The sequence below is a fragment of the Carassius carassius genome, chromosome 1 (assembly GCF_963082965.1).
Source record: "Carassius carassius chromosome 1, fCarCar2.1, whole genome shotgun sequence".
In the NCBI taxonomy this organism is placed as follows: Eukaryota; Metazoa; Chordata; class Actinopteri; order Cypriniformes; family Cyprinidae; genus Carassius; species Carassius carassius.
The window spans coordinates 16,489,533-16,507,891 of record NC_081755.1 but is presented as its reverse complement, the minus strand read 5'-3'; the positions used below and the strand labels follow the sequence as shown (position 1 = coordinate 16,507,891).

At 33.9% G+C, this 18,359-nt stretch overlaps 2 protein-coding genes across 2 annotated transcripts in view; both read left to right on the top strand.

Moving 5' to 3' along the window:
* The window catches only part of LOC132140324 (ethanolamine-phosphate cytidylyltransferase-like), a 24,634-nt gene extending 18,225 nt beyond the window's left edge, over positions 1 to 6,409 (top strand). The window contains exons 3-12 of the mRNA XM_059549115.1: positions 240 to 306; positions 383 to 467; positions 1,012 to 1,053; positions 1,981 to 2,119; positions 2,932 to 3,014; positions 3,174 to 3,251; positions 3,350 to 3,415; positions 4,061 to 4,126; positions 4,594 to 4,682; positions 5,725 to 6,409. Coding sequence (XP_059405098.1) covers positions 240 to 306; positions 383 to 467; positions 1,012 to 1,053; positions 1,981 to 2,119; positions 2,932 to 3,014; positions 3,174 to 3,251; positions 3,350 to 3,415; positions 4,061 to 4,126; positions 4,594 to 4,682; positions 5,725 to 5,839 — 830 coding nt within the window. The 3' untranslated portion in view covers positions 5,840 to 6,409. The remainder of the gene's footprint in view (positions 1 to 239; positions 307 to 382; positions 468 to 1,011; positions 1,054 to 1,980; positions 2,120 to 2,931; positions 3,015 to 3,173; positions 3,252 to 3,349; positions 3,416 to 4,060; positions 4,127 to 4,593; positions 4,683 to 5,724) is intronic.
* Positions 6,410 to 7,887: 1,478 nt separating this feature from the next.
* LOC132108129 (guanine nucleotide-binding protein G(o) subunit alpha-like) lies at positions 7,888 to 15,667 on the top strand. Its single transcript, XM_059514739.1, has 10 exons — positions 7,888 to 8,043; positions 8,147 to 8,263; positions 8,486 to 8,577; positions 9,716 to 9,808; positions 10,406 to 10,566; positions 11,791 to 11,919; positions 12,269 to 12,398; positions 13,448 to 13,519; positions 14,046 to 14,133; positions 15,288 to 15,667. The coding sequence occupies exons 1-10, from the start codon at positions 8,007 to 8,009 to the stop codon at positions 15,476 to 15,478; spliced, it is 1,110 nt and encodes a 369-aa protein (XP_059370722.1). The 5' UTR covers positions 7,888 to 8,006; the 3' UTR covers positions 15,479 to 15,667.
* The last annotated feature ends 2,692 nt before the right edge of the window (positions 15,668 to 18,359 follow it).

Sequence of the window (18,359 nt, the reverse complement as noted above, 5' to 3'; positions counted from 1 at the left end):
GCGGCAAGGAACCGAAACTCCATCGGTTCCTTTTTTTACTACTATTTTTACTACTTTTTTTACTACTTTTTACTACTCTCCTCTAAAGAAATATAGTTTTCAATAAATTGTTCAGTAACTTGTTTGGTCTTGGTCGGCCATGCACAGTATTTTAGGCACAGTATTCAATGCACTACTTCACAGTAGTTCACTTGTGCACGCTTTATTATGACCCGAATCAACTGGTTGTGTCTCCTCAGATGACATCACTCTCACTGTGGATGGGAAAGACACATATGAAGAAGTGAAGAAGTCGGGAAGGTACAGGTAAGGCCATTCACACCTCTGCTGCTCATGCTGCTAATGTTTAGTACGGTTCTTATTTAAAGTGGATCTTTTTCAGAGAGTGCAAGAGAACCCAAGGTGTGTCCACTACAGACCTGGTCGGCCGCATGCTGCTTATGACCAAAGCTCATCACAGCAACATGGTAAGGCCCGAAAAATACTCAACATATGTAAATGCAGAAGGCTCTCACTAGACAAGCTTGATTTCAAACATGTCACCTCAGTTCATAATTCAAGTACATGTTGCTGGGTTGTAAAACCCATTTTTATGGAAACAATTACCATCATACTGTTGTACATTTTTGTTATATTGGTATAGCATATTCACCCTACTTTCACTTACTTATTAATGCTAGTTTGCTTGTCACTTTGGCATCATGTTTACACCATTGTCACCTCCACCTTATGTCCATAACTCTATCACTGATATTGTATTGGACCTGATCATAAAAAGTAACTTTTCAAAGATCTGTTCGAGTTTTTGAAAAAATACCTAGAATACTGATTGTTTGTCATGACATAGAATTACAAAAATGCACATTAAGTATGTACATGCTTACAATACACCGGCCAAGCATTCACATCTGCTTTTGTTTAGAGTTTGTTTTTGATATGTCTCTAGTACTGTATGCTATAATTACACATTGTCTAATTGGACATTCATTTCTTCCTTTCTTTTGTCTGCAGGGCAGATCAGACTATCAACAACACACAGACAACTTTGGAAGAGTGAGTGTTTTATTCCCTTTTGGGTTGTTTTTGTGGTCTTAATATTTTTTTTCTAAATGTTTTGAAGTACAATAGAGAGGATTTCTTTGGTAGTTTGGTTATAATCAATTATTCTGCCAGTACTACAGTATTGTATTAATTTGTGTACAAAACCATATTGCCTTAACCAAATCAGCATGGCAAGCCTGCCATCATGATTTTGCAGGTATCTGGGTTTTTTGTTGTTGTTGTTTTGAAATACAAATGCCAATAGGGAGCCCAGAATTCCATAGTATAAATAATATAAAATTGATTAGTCATTCTCAGATCCCCCTCTCCCTCCTAGGATTGTTTACTTGTTTTTCTGCTTTACCCTTTTGTTCCTACTTCTGCTAGCATTGCCTTCACATGCCTCTGCCAAGTTGGGACATAAAAAAGCTTTATTGTCTTCACAGTCCATAATCAGAGACTGAGCCATGAATGGAACCTCTGTTTCTGAGTTTAACATTGAGTAAATAATTCCTAGTCATTGCATCCAAATGGAGAGAGGAAAGTTCTTTAATGTCCCAAGACCTTCACTGATAGTGAAAAAAACACCCATTGCAAAGGACTCAGACTTGATTTAGGTGCAGATGCACTGTACTGTATGTCAAGAGTGCTGACTACAAGGTTATTGTTTTTCAGTCATTATTGTGTGCTCTTGACATCAGAAGAAAAAAAAAACGCTTGTTGGCTTATTCAAAGGGCTGCTGGTTTAACACATCTTCTTGGCCCTAACAGAACCACCAAAGTGCTCTCATCATTCATCATGGTCTTTATATTGTGTTTGAGAATAAAAAATGTATTACTATGTAAAAAAGTGCATTATTAGCAATGATTAGTTTAATGTTTAATGATTAATATTTATTGTTGTAATATTTGTTATCATTTCTGTTCTGCTCACCACAGGGTCCTAAAGGCCACAGTCCCTGGACAGGAGTGTCACAGTTCTTGCAGACGTCCCAAAAAATCATCCAGTTTGCCTCAGGAAAGGAACCACAGCCAGGAGACACAATTATCTATGTGGCTGGAGCTTTTGACCTATTTCGTATCCTTACCTGCTTAGACAGTAATAAGAGCACCCAAAATTTCTTCCATTAAAAACAAAATAATATAATAAAATATATTATTTAAATGTTTGAAAAAAAATAAATAAAACTGAATGAATTTATAAAAGAGATTTTAAACAGTCTGGTGGAGTTGTAGATTGTCAGTAAATAACAAATTATGTGTGTCTGTTCCTCACACAAATTTTATTGACTTCAGGTGATTGAACAGACAGAATGAATGACAGAAGGGTGAATTTTTCCTTGTAAGATAGAGAGTTGGTGAGCATTGGCTACTCACAACATCATCAAGAGGTATTACAGCTATTACACTACTGAAAATAAAATAACTTGGATACAGGACAGGTCCCCCTTTTATAAAAAGGTATAAAAATCACTTTTATATAAAAAAAGGTATATAAATAACCACACTGGGCCATTAACAGTGTTATTACTGTTGCTCTGTTCATTCTCTTATCTATGGCCATTTTTATTTGGCAGACTGGGGAACTTTATGTTAAATGCTCTGCAGAAAAAAAAAAAAAGAAAAAAAATTACCCAAAAAATTAACGTCCTTTCAAACGCACAGTGTGTGAACATATTAATCTATGCTGGTAATTATTCTGAAGGATTAAAGCAAACAGCTAGCACAGAATATAGATTCATTATGCTGTCATTCTTTGACATTTAAAAAATAATGAATCGATAATTGTTCATTTTATTTAGAGTTTTTACATGGACTGCATGTGCATTTTCTGAGAACATATGAGTAAGACAATATTCATGTTGTCCTCTTTACCCTGATGCAAATCAGATATTGGCCATGTGGATTTCCTGGATGCAGTGTCCCAGCTTTCAGAAAAGCCATATGTTATTGTGGGCTTGCACTTTGATCAGGTAAGCTGAATACAGGAAAATCTTAGAAATATATTTAAAACTAAAATTTTCTTGGTTGAGCACGATGCTGATTGTCTTTCAAAGGACATAAGAGATTAAGAGAAGGAGAAAGAGGAACGGCATGTTTGTTTGTTTTTATTATTATTATCATCACTTTAGGAGGTAAATCGTTACAAGGGGAAAAACTATCCAATAATGAACATCCATGAGAGGACTCTGAGTGTGCTGGCCTGTCGAGTGAGCATTAATCGTTTGCATTGCAGTTAATCCCCATTTATGTCTTGTTTTATATAAGATATTAATTAATATCTATATTTTGTTTTCAAATCTCCCAGTATGTCTCTGAGGTTGTTATAGGAGCACCCTATGCTGTCACAAAAGACTTATTGGACCATTTCAAGGTAAATACTCTTCCACTGTTTTAAAGTTGATTCTTGACTTTTTGTCAGACTTGATTAAGAGTTGGATAGAACACTGGTTTTTGACCATCAGCATAAAAACTGTGGCCAGTAGTTATGTTCACACACCAGTTTTTAGTATTGACAGCAGTATTTAGTGTACTGTACTGTATAACTGTATTAACAAATATACCTTGTATAACCCAGAAAATGATGACAACTAATTTTCTGTTACAATTATAAAATTAATTTAATCTTCTAATTAAAATAATAAAACTAAATGTTACGGTAAATAAAATAATTTTTACATTTATTTTCCAGAGGAACTTTGTGTAGAGTTGTGTGAAGACTCATCCACAACCTCAGATAAGAGGACTCTGTATAAATTAGCTGATTCGAGATTAAGATCAGACACATTCTTAATTTGTGGCCACAATATTTTTTTCCACATGTCAAGCTCTGGTTTTTCAGAGATGCAGTTTGATTTGGTTTGTGACCATGATAGTCATGCAGCTAATTTCATAGAGTTTATTCTAATTTACTTCACACACTTATAGTGATTTAAAAAGTTGTTCTAGTTATGTATTTATAATACTGTTATAATGAGGTATTCAGGGTTTGGAGTAATACACTGTCCCCATGGTATAGGTAGACCTGGTGTGCCATGGAAAAACTGAAGTTTTTCCAGACAGAGATGGATCAGACCCATATGCTGTAAGTGTCATGATATGAAAAAAAAAAAAAAAAAAAAAGAAGAAAAAAAAGGGGAAGTCGTGGCCTAATGGTTAGAGAGTCGGACTCCCAATCGAAAGGTTGTGAGTTCGAGTCCCGGGCCGGCAGGAATTGTGGGTGGGGGGAGTGCATGTACAGTTCTCTCTCCACCTTCAATACCACGACTTAGGTGCCCTTGAGCAAGGCATTGAACCCCCAACTGCTCCCCGGGCGCCGCAGCATAAATGGCTGCCCACTGCTCCGGGTGTGTGTTCACAGTGTGTGTGTGTGTTCACTGCTCTGTGTGTGTGCATTTCGGATGGGTTAAATGCAGAGCACAAATTCTGAGTATGGGTCACCATACTTGGCTGAATGTCACTTCACTTTATTATTACTTTTTTTGATAATTATTCAAAATTCCAACACAATACACTTTTATTTCATAATCTGTGCTTGTTTTCTGTGCTCAGGTACCCAGGAAAATGGGAATATTGCGAACAGTGGATAGTGGAAACAGTCTTACCACTGATGTCATTGTGCAGAGGATCATCAAAAACAGGTGTTATATTAAGCTCTTACCTGTTAACATGGAGGAATCCACTGGTGACCACTTTCTTTGTTTACTGTCATTTGCAGCATTTACTTCATGAATGCAAAGGGTACAATATTGTTAAATGAGCACTGGTATAAAAGCTTCCTTTGACTTCATTCTTCTTTAAACCTCTTGATCTCACAACACATAAACATCCACATTTCACTAAGCACATGGAAATTTTACTGATACTTGCCACCAAAGCACACAGATTGCAAAGTTGATTGTCTAATTTGTTATATATTGTTTTTTAAAAATTGAAGTAACACAGATAATTGATCAAATTATTGACTTGCCTACTTTGAGACAAATGTATTATTAATGATTGTTCAAGAAAATTAAATCTGTTTTCAAATAACTGAAGAGTATATAAAAGGGTGTGCTTGTGGGTGTGCGATTTAGAGATAGTTTTATAACCAAATTTATAATGAAACAATATTAAAAAATATATATTATTCATCTCATCTAATAAAATATTTTATTTATTGTCAGTAAAGCCATATTATAGGATTTCCTTTAAATCTAGAAAATATCCAGAAAATGGACTCTAAAAGGACTCTAACACTAGCATGCTCTATTCTTTTTTCATTCTATCTGGTTTCTTTTTATTTATTATATTTATTATTGCTATGTGTACTGCGTTAAGCTAACTGCCACTTGTCATAGCACTTGCATATAATTGATCTGTTGATTTTGTCCTCATTTGTAAGTTGCTTTGCATAAAAGCGCTGCTAAATGACTAAATTTAAATGTAAAATAGTACATACTTTGCTTAAGCAATTTTAAGGTGTGCTTTTAGACCTGTTGTATCCTACTTCTTACATTTGTAAATATTCTATGAGTGAAAATGTTCAATAACAATAAAGTTTTATTTTGTTGGTCACACCTAAGGTGACTTTTAAATCTAAGAAAAATCATTCAGTAGTTCTTTTACAGTAAATTGTAATGGACAATCACGGTCAGGAATGATCAATACAATGCTCACATTATTCCTTCATTTGCCTACCAGGCTGCTGTTTGAGGCCAGAAACCAGAAAAAAGAGGCCAAAGAGATGGCGGTAATCCAGGCCATGAAACGACGAGAAGAAGACAAGGCTAAAGAGAGAACGCAGGCTGTGCTGTAGGGAAGAAAAAAAGATCATCAGAGACTTACAAAACCCAGTACATGCAGTTGACTTTTTTCTAATGTGTCCAGATTTTGGACTTACATACCATAAGAACACCAGCAGCTGAGAGCTCCTTTCATTGAAGAATTAGCATGTGTTGTCTTGGGAGCATCTGCTTTTGTGAACCACTCTCGCACTCTCCACCTGAAGGACCTATTCATCATTTCTTGAAGGCAGTGAGCCATTTCCATCAGATCTGTTTACTAAGTAAAGAAGAAGGCTGGAACTTGTCCTGCACTTTGCTGTGTGCAGGATGTTGCCACTCTGGTGACCAACATGACCTACGTGGCCTTTACCTCCACATGTAACTCCAGAGTTATTCTAACCTTTGCTTGGAAATCAACACTCCTGAAGATCTGAATTCATCAGAAGAGCACTACAGTCTTCTGTCCTAAAACACTGTATTAATTATAAAGATTTAATATTTATCTGTCATTATTAATGGCTAATCCTCATATGAAGTATTTTTCATTGTAATATACAACAAAGTGAATTGTTGTATTAAAAATATATGAAAATAATAGTTAAGATATGGTGTTCATCCAACTTGTATTTTAATGTTTTTTTATGTTTATGTTTTTGTTTATTATTATTTTTTAACTTAACCATTATAACTAGTCAAAAGGATATACCATATTTCAGGAAGTTTTTGTTAAAAGTTCCCAAGGGTATAGTTCACAAAAAAAAAACAAAAATAAAAAATGTATTCACTCATGGCATTGCATTCAAAAGTACCATAAAAGTTGATATGTCTTGTACTTTATTTTCCCAAACTTCTTCTGTTAAACAAGAGTTTTGTGTGAGCAAACAGCATGAAATGTCAGTCTTATTTACTGATAACGTTGACTGCCACAGTTCTCAAAATTTATTTGTGGACAAATTAATTTAAACTTGCTAACCAGTTGTCAGGATCAGTAGGTGAAAATGTCACGTTCATTATTCACTTTTATTTTGTGGAAAATATCACTTCACTCTGTCTGCCTAACATCTCCTGTAATTCACAGAAGAATTTGAATATTGATTTAAAAGTACATGCTAATTTTGTTTTGTGGTGAAATATTTCCTTTAGGGTTTAAAGAGTTTTAAAGTTTCTGTTTTAAATGGATTAAAAATTAAATTATACTACATCTAGCTCTTAGAGTGAAAATGCTGATCAATAGTTAGTTCCTTGTTTTCTATTTTATTTAGAATGATTTTGGAAGGCAATTTCAGATCAGCATGTTAAGCTGAGCCACGTTGTACATGAATACAGGCATAAACTCCTTTACAAGTCCGCATATAGTTTTGAGTTTGTTTCTTATGAAGGTGTGTACACCATACCCAAAATTACTTTTGCAGAATGAGTAACAAATTATAGCCACAAGAGGTCTTCAGTGGAAATATGTGTAAAATTCATAGAAACCACAATGGACTGAAACCAACTAACCCTGTTTTGATGTGCTGTGATATATAAAGTGTATAAACCTCAATCATGGAACTAACTACTGTCTAAATATAATGGTTTCAGGGATTATATTATTTTAAGTCAACACTGAACTGACTTACATTGTTTTTTTTTCATGTATAATTTTTAAATTATATTACAATATAAAAGGTTGTTTTTTTATAGAATAACCCACTGTTTTTGTTAACATATTAGTCAACTTGAAATATACTGGAACTTAATTTTTAACTGAACAATTATTAAAGTTAGTGTCTGATTTTGGGAAATCAAATGAAAAGTTTATTTTTTTTATTTGTATATTTTTTATTTCTAACAAAACAGGAATTAATAACACGGTATCATAATAATTAATATCAGCTAATCTCCTTGTCTAGTTTTATGGGATTTAAAAAATGCAAATAAATAAATATCTAAATATGTAAGAGATCACGTCTGCCTAAATACATATTTAACTGTTTGTCTATTTGTCTATATATTTATTTATTTATTTGCCATTTGGAAAAAATAGTCTAACAAAGGAAGCAAATTGTATTATTTTTACACATTAAATTAAAGTCCCTATTATGTCCAATGACGTCACGTCCTTGAACCGCTTATTGAACAGGTGTGTTGCGTGAGGACTACCAAAAATATTGCATGTTTTAAATACGATTTTAACTAGCCTATATAATAGTTTTAGAAATGTTACGATGTTTTGACGTTTTAACTTCCCTGCAGGTAAGTTAAATATAAATTTGTACTTTAAAAGACAATGATGACTTGAGTAGTATAGTTGATTCATATAATGTTGTCGTTGAATCTCGTGGAGGCATGCATGACTGCATGTCTCGCGGCTGTGCTGACGTGCCTGAATCTGCGAAATGAAGATAAAAGGTCCTGCAATCAGAAGAATGCTCGAATTGAGCGCGAGACGAACGTGCACAGAGTCCTCATACTGGGTAACTCTGAGTTGAGATATCTACACTGTTCTTGTGTTGCCATAGAACCATGGTGTAAATAAATAAATCTATAATAACAACTGCATATTTATCGAACTCCTGAATGTTATGCGCATCCCTTGAAATCTAGCATTGTATTTGTAGTTTTTTTTTTTTCGGATTTCTGCAATAGTAACTTTTCCCTGTTTAATACTACTGTGCAATATTTTATTCCAAAAATAGGTACTCCAGAGAGCGGCAAAAGCACATTAATCAAACATATGAAGATCATCTACAGCCATGGCTTTACAAAACAAGAGCTCATCAGCTTCAAGGTGCAGCACTAACTTATTTAAATTGGTTGATATTCATTATCATTTTGCGTTGACTGATACAGAGTCAGAACAGTTGGTATTCTTACAGTATGTTAATATGGGTTTTTGTAAGGCTTACTGCATTAGTTCTCAACATCAGAACTACAGGTACATGCAGTGTTTAGGAAAGTTACACTATTGCATTAATTTCCTCCCTTTAAAAGTAACTCACTCTTTTAAGTTACATTCATTTTGAGTTGTCACCTGGGCTGCACTTCCTAACAACAAATATTAGCAACAACACTAATTTTACTGGTAATTCTAAAAAAAACACACAAATGTGATGTTTAACTGAATACTTTTTTGCTTATTCATATGGTTGAAATGGACCATCAAAGGGTCAGCAGTGAGATGTTTGGGGAAAATTCTCAGTTTGCATTTCAATGATTTCATTAATTCTTTTGAAAAACTGAAAATCTGTTTTTGGGCAAGTTTGATAAGAAAATCATGTTCACATTTAGTCTAGAACTACAATAACTATGTTTACCCTGCACACACAGCCTCTGCACCTTATTTCTCTCAACATGGAAACAATAGAGATCTCAATCAAGAAATTAGGAAACAAATTGAAAGTAATTTGCAAATAAGAGCACAGGCTGCAACCATAGACGGAAAAAAAAAACAGGCTGCAACATGATCTATATTTATACTATACCACCACATACCATTCTTCATTGCCCTAATAACTTTATAGTAAAGCTCCCATTATACATCAATAAAAAGTGAATTAGCTGTATTTTGATTCACTCCATATTTAAGGGGGAAACAAGTTGTTTTAAATGTGTAATAATTAACACAGTGACTTAATTATACAGTTACTTTAAGCTAATTGTGTCTAAAGCACAAAGTAAATATAAATATTAAAGACCGAAAACTCAAACATTATTTAAATATTAACCATTCATAATGTAATAAATCTATGTTTAACAGTCATGTTTTGTGCTTTACTGAAATGTATCATGGCTTGTATGATATGAATAAACCGTATTTGACTATGCTGTAAGTTACAGTGCTACCACATTAGTGTATCACTATTACCACACTGCATGTTGTACTATTCTCCAAATGGTTAATGTGTGTTTGGCTTTTAAATGTACAGCCTGCTGTGTTGGATAACCTGCTGACAAATATGAAGTTTGTGCTGCATGGCATGGGAATGCTGCGCATTAATTTGTCAAACAAGAAAAACAAGGTGAGTTATGCAGACTGTTCTGTCCATAACGATGTGCATGGCAGTTCTGCAGTTCCCAAATTCGGATTAAAAAAGGCGAAAAGGCCTCTTTTCTGTCTCAAAACTAAACTTAAAACTAAACTACAGTGACATTAAAAACTCATTTCTGTACATGCTCATGACACCAAATTGGCTTATTTGTATCTCAACTTTCTACTCTATATCTACACCTAAAAGCTTTCTAAACCCCTATATTTTGCATAATATTGTGGGAAATATTGTGTGGTTATAATATAGAATATAAAAACAAACGGCAATTGTCATTTAGGTACTGTAGGACCAGATTTGTGCCGTGAACTTTGAGACTGAGCAAGAGTTCTAATACACATTATAATGTACCCAAAACAAACGTCATGAAAGTATTACTGAACTGGCAGGGTAACGAATATGGGACAGAAATACCTTCTTTTCAACTCTTTATTGTTCTGCTTTTTTGTTTGTTTTAACCATGATCCAATTTAAAATTATTTTGGACCTTATACGACCAGGCCAGGTTCTTGGCAGAAGTTTAGACTGATTCAAACACAGGTCATTCAGATTTTTGCTATGTTTTTATAGGCCCATGCACATGCCGTCTTGTCATGTAAGTGTTGTGTAGGAGAAGATATGGAGCTACTGCCATTTGTGGCTCATTCATTCTGCAGTTTGTGGGGGGATCTGGGCATCAGGGCAGCAGTGGCCAGAGGCCATGAGTTCCAGCTCAATGATTCTGCACTATAGTGAGTATTTACTTTTCTGCCATTTGTACCATTGCATAATAAAGCTATAGTTTCTTTTGAATGCCACTGTTTTCTTCACTGACATTATAAATTAGCCAGTCAGAGCTAAGCTCGGCTCACTTGCAAAATCAGATGTTCTCTCTTCCACCCTCAATACCCATGGGTGAATTGCCCTTGAGCAAGGCACTGAACCCCCAGTTGCTCCCCGGGCGCTGGATATAGCTGCCCACTGCTCTGGGTGTGTGTTCACTTCTCACTGCTGTGTATGTGCACTTGGATGGGTTAAATGCAGAGCAACAATTGCGAGTATGGATTACCATACTTGGCAAATGTCACGACTTTCACTTTACCAACAATAATTATAGAGGCTGTGTAGAATGTAAGCTTTTATTTGACAGGAACATCTGTCCTACCACTGTACTGAATAATCATGAAGTATTTTCCTGCATCCTGATAGCCATATTAATAATGTCACATTTATTGCAGTAAAATTCTCCCCATGAGGAGATATTGAAGTGTGTAATGTAATGTTTGTCCCTGGAAACAATGATGCAATCATTGAAAACACTATTCCTGTAGCAATGCCCCAGTTTGTCATATGCAAATACAGCTCTTATCTGGCTCATTTCAGGGACAATTGCTTTTAATGCAGGAGATTTCAATTATGTTTGGGTTTGTCAGTTATTCTTATGTAACAAATTATGCTTTCATGAGAATTTTAAATGTTGATATGGATGAGTGAAATACTACAATGAATGAGAATTTACATGTTGATAAATGTATCCGTTGTAATTGCTATTTAGAATCTTTGTGTTTGCGAGTTGGAGCCTTAGGAAAATAACATCAGAACATAAGAAGTTTCTCATCTCATATTCCCGAATGAAAGATTTATGGCTGGATAATCTTTTCAGTTTGCCATTTGGAATATAATCTCCATGTTCTACCAAATGGCTTGCTCTTTAATTCCCCTATTTGGTTTGATATAATTTTCCAAAAATGCAAATAAAGAACATGATGAGTGACTTATGTGGTGATAGTGAGGATAGTTTATGAATGACAGTTGCAGGAGATTTAATACTTCATACTGTTATTTGTATTATCTTGCAGGTGACCACTGTAATTACTTTAGAGGGAAAAATGGGCATGTTGGTTTTTTTGTCAAATTGGGCATTAAACATTTTGTACTTTTGCTTTTTCCTCTGTTTTGTATGCTCACAAATCTAGTTTCTTTGAGAATATAAGTCGCATCATCACACCAAACTACATCCCCACTAAAACCGATGTCCTCAGAGTGCGAGTAAGGACTCATGGTGTCATCGAAACCCAGTTCAGAGTCAACAACTCTCTGTACAGGTAAACAGATTTCTGCAATATTATCATAGCTAAAAATGTGTGATTCTATGTCCATATTTTCATTACTGACTGATTTAAGATGATGTTTAGCAGAGTGTTCATGTGGCTCCTTTCCGTACAGTGAAATCACACAGTGACCAGGGTTTGTCAAGATTAAAAAAGGATAAAAATTAAGATTTATGTACACATGGATTTGATTTAAACACTGTATGTTTCCATTAACTTAGTCAAATTAGTTTAATAGTTTTAACTTAATTTTTCTCAAGTCGTATGAGATTCAGCTTTATTTTATTTTAATTTCATCATATCAATAATTGGTTTATAAATACTGATTTCTTTTTATTTATAGGCTATATGATGTGGGTGGCCATTGTTCAGAAAGAAAGAAGTGGTACAGTTATTTTGACAGTGTCCAGGCAGTGCTGTTTATGGTGGCTCTCAGTGGGTATGATCAAAACCTTGATGGAAATCATTCCAAGGTGAGTAGCATACTTTTTTACTTTCTAACTCTAGAATGCTGTCTTATGTTAACCCCAGATGGTTTAGTTAGGTAATTAAATTCTATTTACACTGTTAAAATAGCAGGATTTTCTGCCATTTTATACTACTTATTGTAAATAGTAGAAATTATCTGAACCTCAGTATTATAGTACATTATAAAACTTTATGCAATAACGTATTGAGTGTAAATGATCATTTTAATTCAAATTATTAAATCGATGCCACCTTATTGGTACAATAAAGCCCTCCTTACAACTACCCTTACCCTACTTAATACTTATTCTGCTTTTTGATTATTTCCTTAATTAAAATAAAAAATGAAATAAATGCCTTTCTGATGTTATGAGATTTGAAAAGGGAGAAAAAAGCTTCAAGAGTAAGAGTCAGCTAACAGCATAATTGTATGAATGATTCGGGAATAGGACAGAGCCTTTTCACCCTTTTGTCTATGCCCTGTGGTGTTTTCCATGAATTATGTGAGTTACATTTAATTAAACAGTTTCATTAAACAATCTGTTAAAGTTTCACTCAGTAATACAGTAATGAACATTTTCAAAAACTAGATGACATTCTACTCGCCCTTCAACCATCAAAGATCCCCTTTCTACTTAACATTTTATTGGACTGTCCAGCTTTTAATGTACAGAGAAAACTCACTTTGAGTTCAGTCAAATTTTGCCAGGAAAGTTTTTAAATTAACACGTTAAAAATCTTGTATGATATAACTTGTATTAGTTTGTATTTATTGTATTTGTTATATTGGTTTTTTTTTGCCATGAAAATAGCCTTTCATGCTGACATGGCATTACATAAATGTGTACTATATACTATACTAGTTTTAAAAGTTAGTTTTTGTACTATATACTATACTAGTTTTAAAAGTTTAAAAAGTGCAAAAAGAGGAAAAGATAAAGAGTATTGAAAATTTCTCCTACCATAGATATTAATCATACAATGTCACGCTAAAATGCCAAGCATTTACAAATAGTAACTTAAGGTTTATTTTTGTTTTTATTTTTAATAACAGAACCGTCTCCATGAAAGCCTGGAGTTCTTCAGATCCACATGTAACAGTGTTTTTTTCAGAGGAGCTTCTCTGGTGAGCTGCGTTTGTTTGTTTCCTGTAAAATCTGACATTAGGGCTTCCACATATTTAGTTCTGTTATTGTCATCTTTGATCTGAGCAAGAAAAATATATTTTATTCAAAAAAGATGATTATTCATACTATTACATGAAGCTTTATTCTATTTGTACTACTTTTTATAAGTCCATTGAAAGAATCAGTTTCTAATCTCCCCCACCCCACCCCCACATATTCATTCACAATTGTCTGCACTCATTGAGATTCAGTGTGTACACCTAACCTGCTTCATAACAAGTGCTGACCTCTCTTAACACTCATTCTGTACCACTTCAGTTATGCATTTCCATAAGATGTCTTTATCCATTAGTTAGTGGTCCTATTAAGAATTGTATAAAAAAAAATTCAGAGTATATACTAATTAATATAAACGATTCTTTCTGCAAAAGACAAAAATACTAGGGATGAATGAATTGAAAAGACTGAATGGCTTCAGATGTTTTTCATTTTCTTTTAACTTGGCATTTCAATTAAATTTTGCAGGTTTTATTTATGAACAAAATTGATCTGTTTGCTGAGAAAATAGTGTATTCTGGGAGACACCTGCGACTTTATCAGCCAGACTTCAGAGGTACTATACTTTTTTTTTTTTCTATACAGTCTTTTTGTTTATTTCTGTGGAGCATAACTTTTACAGGGTTTATAAATAAGCTTGCTAAAAGTACAAAGTATTAAATTAATGACCATAGATGTTGTTTGCTTCTCTCTCTCTGTGGATTTGTTGCCCTTCCATGTCTAGTTGACCCTTTTCTGTGTAATTTAAAACTGCAGAGACTGCAGATACTAATAATCCATCTTCTCTGGATACCTCACGTCACTCTTATAAGAACACCCTAGGAACAATGTTTAAGCATTGTTTGCATAATTTCTGTGCATCCAGACACACATGAAGACTTTAGTCTGGCATTAGGCAAATCATTATAGTTGTCAAGTGTTTTGTCTAACAGTGCGCTTTCCCACACTTGAAGATAGTTCTCACTATTTGAAGAATTAAACTGGATTCCACTCAATGATTAGGCCTTTGTGAATTTCTTTCATCCATTTATTTATTATAGCATTAAGCTATGTAGGTGAAAAACCTTTAAAGATATAAGCATAGTGTAAATGACCAGCAAACCCAACCCGACCTCACGGCAATTCGTACATTTTTCACAAGGTGGCTTATTCGTACGAATTCGTACGACCACACTCGTACAAATTCATACGATTGTTGCCAAATCGTACGTATTTTACGAGTTGCACAATTCGTATGAATTTGTACGAATGACCTACACCTAACCCCGCCCCTAAACCTAACTGTCACTGGGGTTTAGACAAATCGTATAAAATCGTATAAAAAAGAGTGAAGTCGTACAAATTCGTACGAATAAGCCACCTCGTAAAATACGTACGAATTGGTCGTGAGATAGCGTTGGCAAACCCAATAAAATGCATAAATTAGCAGGTTACACATGATTCCATTATAAGACTTGGGCTAAGGTAGACATCACTAATGTTTTTAAGGCAGGGTTTAGGTTAGGTTTTTTTTTTTAACTGTACATGCTACATGTGCATATGGCATACTGTATGTAATAGTATTATATATAATTGCATAAGGCCATCATTGTCTTTAACTTTTGGAATGATATTTGGTATGAATATATTATAAAGTAATATATTAATAAAGTTATATAAAGTTTGAATATATTAAGGAATTGATTCATTTGTTTCTATTTTTGGATGCAGGGTCAGACTGTGATGTGAGTTGTGCTGCTCAATATGTGACTGACCAGTTTGTGGCATGCGCTACCACCTCAGGCAAGATGTTGTACTCTCACTTCACCAATGCCACAGACCCCTCCAGCGTACATGATGCCTTCCAGCTCACCATGAGCGCTATTGTTAAACATAACCTTCAAACAATCTCACTTCTCTAATTTATTTTTTATTCCCATTTTTATTTTTGTCTGTTGTTTCTGTGTCTATTTTTAACAATTGCTTATTTTGAATGGATCATGAAATCCATTTTAATATTTTAACTATAGGCATGTTTTGATTTACCGGTTTAGTTAATTGACTTAATTGTGGGATCATTAAAGTGTTGTAAATAAATGGGTAAAATTATATTTAGTTGGATGTTTTCCTTGGTACTATAATGTGTCTTGCAGCATGTAAAAAAAAAAGTGGATCTGGTCAAGTTGTTAAATGACACTTTCATATGGATGTTCTCACATTTGAAAATATATTTGCCATTTACTTGAAATAACTTGATCAGTTTAAAAAAAAAAGTTGGTTTATCAAAACGACAAAAATACTGGTTCTTTGTGGTTGTCAAATATTAATGGAATATGTTCATAGGCAATGTAAGAAATTATATCTGCGATCACTCCTGTGGACACCTGTGTGTGTGAACTTCATGCATCCACTAAAATCCGCTGCCACATTAATAGACGCATGAAAGTAACTGTAAAATCGACGTTATAGTTTGGTTGTGAATTAATGAATGACATTCATTTTATTCCATATTACTGCAGTTTTAAGAGTGCATTAGTTCACACATGCTCAAAAATATTTTGGAATGATTGAAAGGTACTGTGACCATTATAAGCTGCTGAGATAGATTCTTGAGTCCAGGCTGAAGATCACACTGGCCCCACACTTAAATAAGCTACGGTCCTGGAGAAACTCACAGCTTTGCAGTTCTGGAAAGACATCCTTCACACAAATAGGCTACAGAGAGAAAGAAAAATAAAAAATAAAAAAATTCAGAAAAATTATCACAATATATGATAATTGTGTTGTAATTCAATATATGCTTTGATATTGTAATATCAGTTTGGAAGAAGCTGTGGTAGGAACATGGTTTGTTTTAAAAAGGCTAACCATTTTTTAAGACTGAACTTACCGTAAGTAGACTATATGATGTCTAACGATTCGATTCATTACGAATAGACAGTACTGATCTTACCATGTTTTTGAGGAAGTTGCGTGGAAAATGTGTTTCTGGCAGGGCATTGATGTCTGTCAGTGGGTCGATGGGCTCTACTTCTGGTTCTGATGTCCTGATCACAGACAGGAGTCCTGAAGCTCTGTCCACGGAGTAGAAACTTGGTCTCGCCGCTTGTTTGTACCAGCCATCCACTGGACAACAAACTGCTAGTAAAGAAATGAGCAGAAGTATCAATGCGAGTCTGTCAGATCTTTCCATGCTGATGTGTTTTGTTCCCTGAAGCTCCTCGGGCTCTGCTGTCATCATCTGTTTGCAGTCGTTTATATATGGAGATCCTGTGGTCATGATTCATTGCTCAGTGGGTAGATCATGGAGAGCTCGCTTAGAGATGGACAGTTATGCTTTCTACATTTTAAAAGAAAGTAGTTTACTGTAGAGCCAGGGTTATTATAGTTAACTAAAATTAAATTATACAAAAGAAATGTAATTCACTTGAAATGTTTACTAACGTTTTAAAATGACCAATGACCAAACTAATAAAAATGCTAAAAACAGACAAAACAATCTCGAAACCTCCAGTTGAAATTTAAAATGAAAAAATGTAAAAAGTTTTTTTTTTTTTAATATTTCAAAATATTAATAAAAACTAAAATATTGTCAGAAGTAACAGTGTAGAGCATAACCTTATTCATGCCAATTGATATCCCACTTATACAGTATATCCAAATTGTCTGTCTACTCCTAGCAGATGACTAGAAGTGCTGTCAGGTGAATATGAGAGTCTCACACAACATTTGATCTGGGATAGCCATTAATGTAAATGTTATCCAAAGATTAGATATACTTCTGCCTTGTTTTGTAGCCTATATCATATAAACAAATTAAATTTTTTAACAATTCAGTATTCAAAATGGCTTGGCATAAATGTTTAATTTGAATTTTTTCTGCAAGAAAAAAATGAATAAACATTGCATAAAAAGGCGCATAGATTCACTGATCCGGTATTTGAATCATTTTTACCATTACAGTTGAAGTAACACCACTTTATTCAGCAGAGATCATAAAAATGAGTATGTTTATTTTTATTTATTTATATACTTGTACTTGTTTTCACATAACGTGTAAACATTTTACTAGTTAGACTTTTTCCAAAGACTTTTTCCAAACTATAATTCCTGACTAAATGTATAACCAAGTGAAATATTATGAAGTTTCAATAACAATATACAATACTATACCATTCAAAAGCTTGATGTAAATAATGTTAATGTAACAAATAAATGTAACTATTACTCCATTTAATGATGTTTATACAAAGTCAAATATATGAGGGATAAGTAGCCTACAGCTCACCTGTTATGTGTGCCCAAATTTCTATGTAATAATATATGTTTCCAGTATCCAGTATAGTTCCAGTATCCATTACAGTATATTTTTCCAGTAACGCCTTTTGGAGCTCCACTATAGCATTGCCATGTTTCTTCTTTCTTTCCTTTTGCAATATACAGAGGAAAAAAAGTTTGGAAGCCCAGCATTTACATTCAACTTTATTTATAAAGTACTTTTAAGACCAATATGTGGAAACCAAAGTGCTGTACAAGAAGACTAAAAAAATAAAATATAAGAATAAAATTAAGCAAAACATTATAAACATACCACAACAACAACAAAGAACAAATTACAAGACATTATTAAATTCTAATGAAAACAAATGTTTTTAAGTGCACTCTGAAATGCAGGAAGTGTAGGAGAAGATTTTACAGACAGGAAGGTCATTCCAAAGCCTTGGAGCAGCAACAGAAAACAAATACAGCATACAAATGATAATGAATGCCATGTTTTTCAAAAATCTATCCTAGAGGGAGCAT

What these genes read in the sequence shown, in the direction of transcription:
- LOC132108129 (XM_059514739.1), top strand. Translation starts at nt 8,007, where the DNA reads ATGTTACGATGTTTTGACGTTTTAACTTCCCTGCAGG. An exon ending in GCACAGAGTCCTCATACTGG is followed by an intron (nt 8,264 to 8,485) that starts GTAACTCTGAGT and finishes TTCCAAAAATAG; the next exon opens with GTACTCCAGAGAGCGGCAAA. An exon ending in GTCAACAACTCTCTGTACAG is followed by an intron (nt 11,920 to 12,268) that starts GTAAACAGATTT and finishes TTTTATTTATAG; the next exon opens with GCTATATGATGTGGGTGGCC.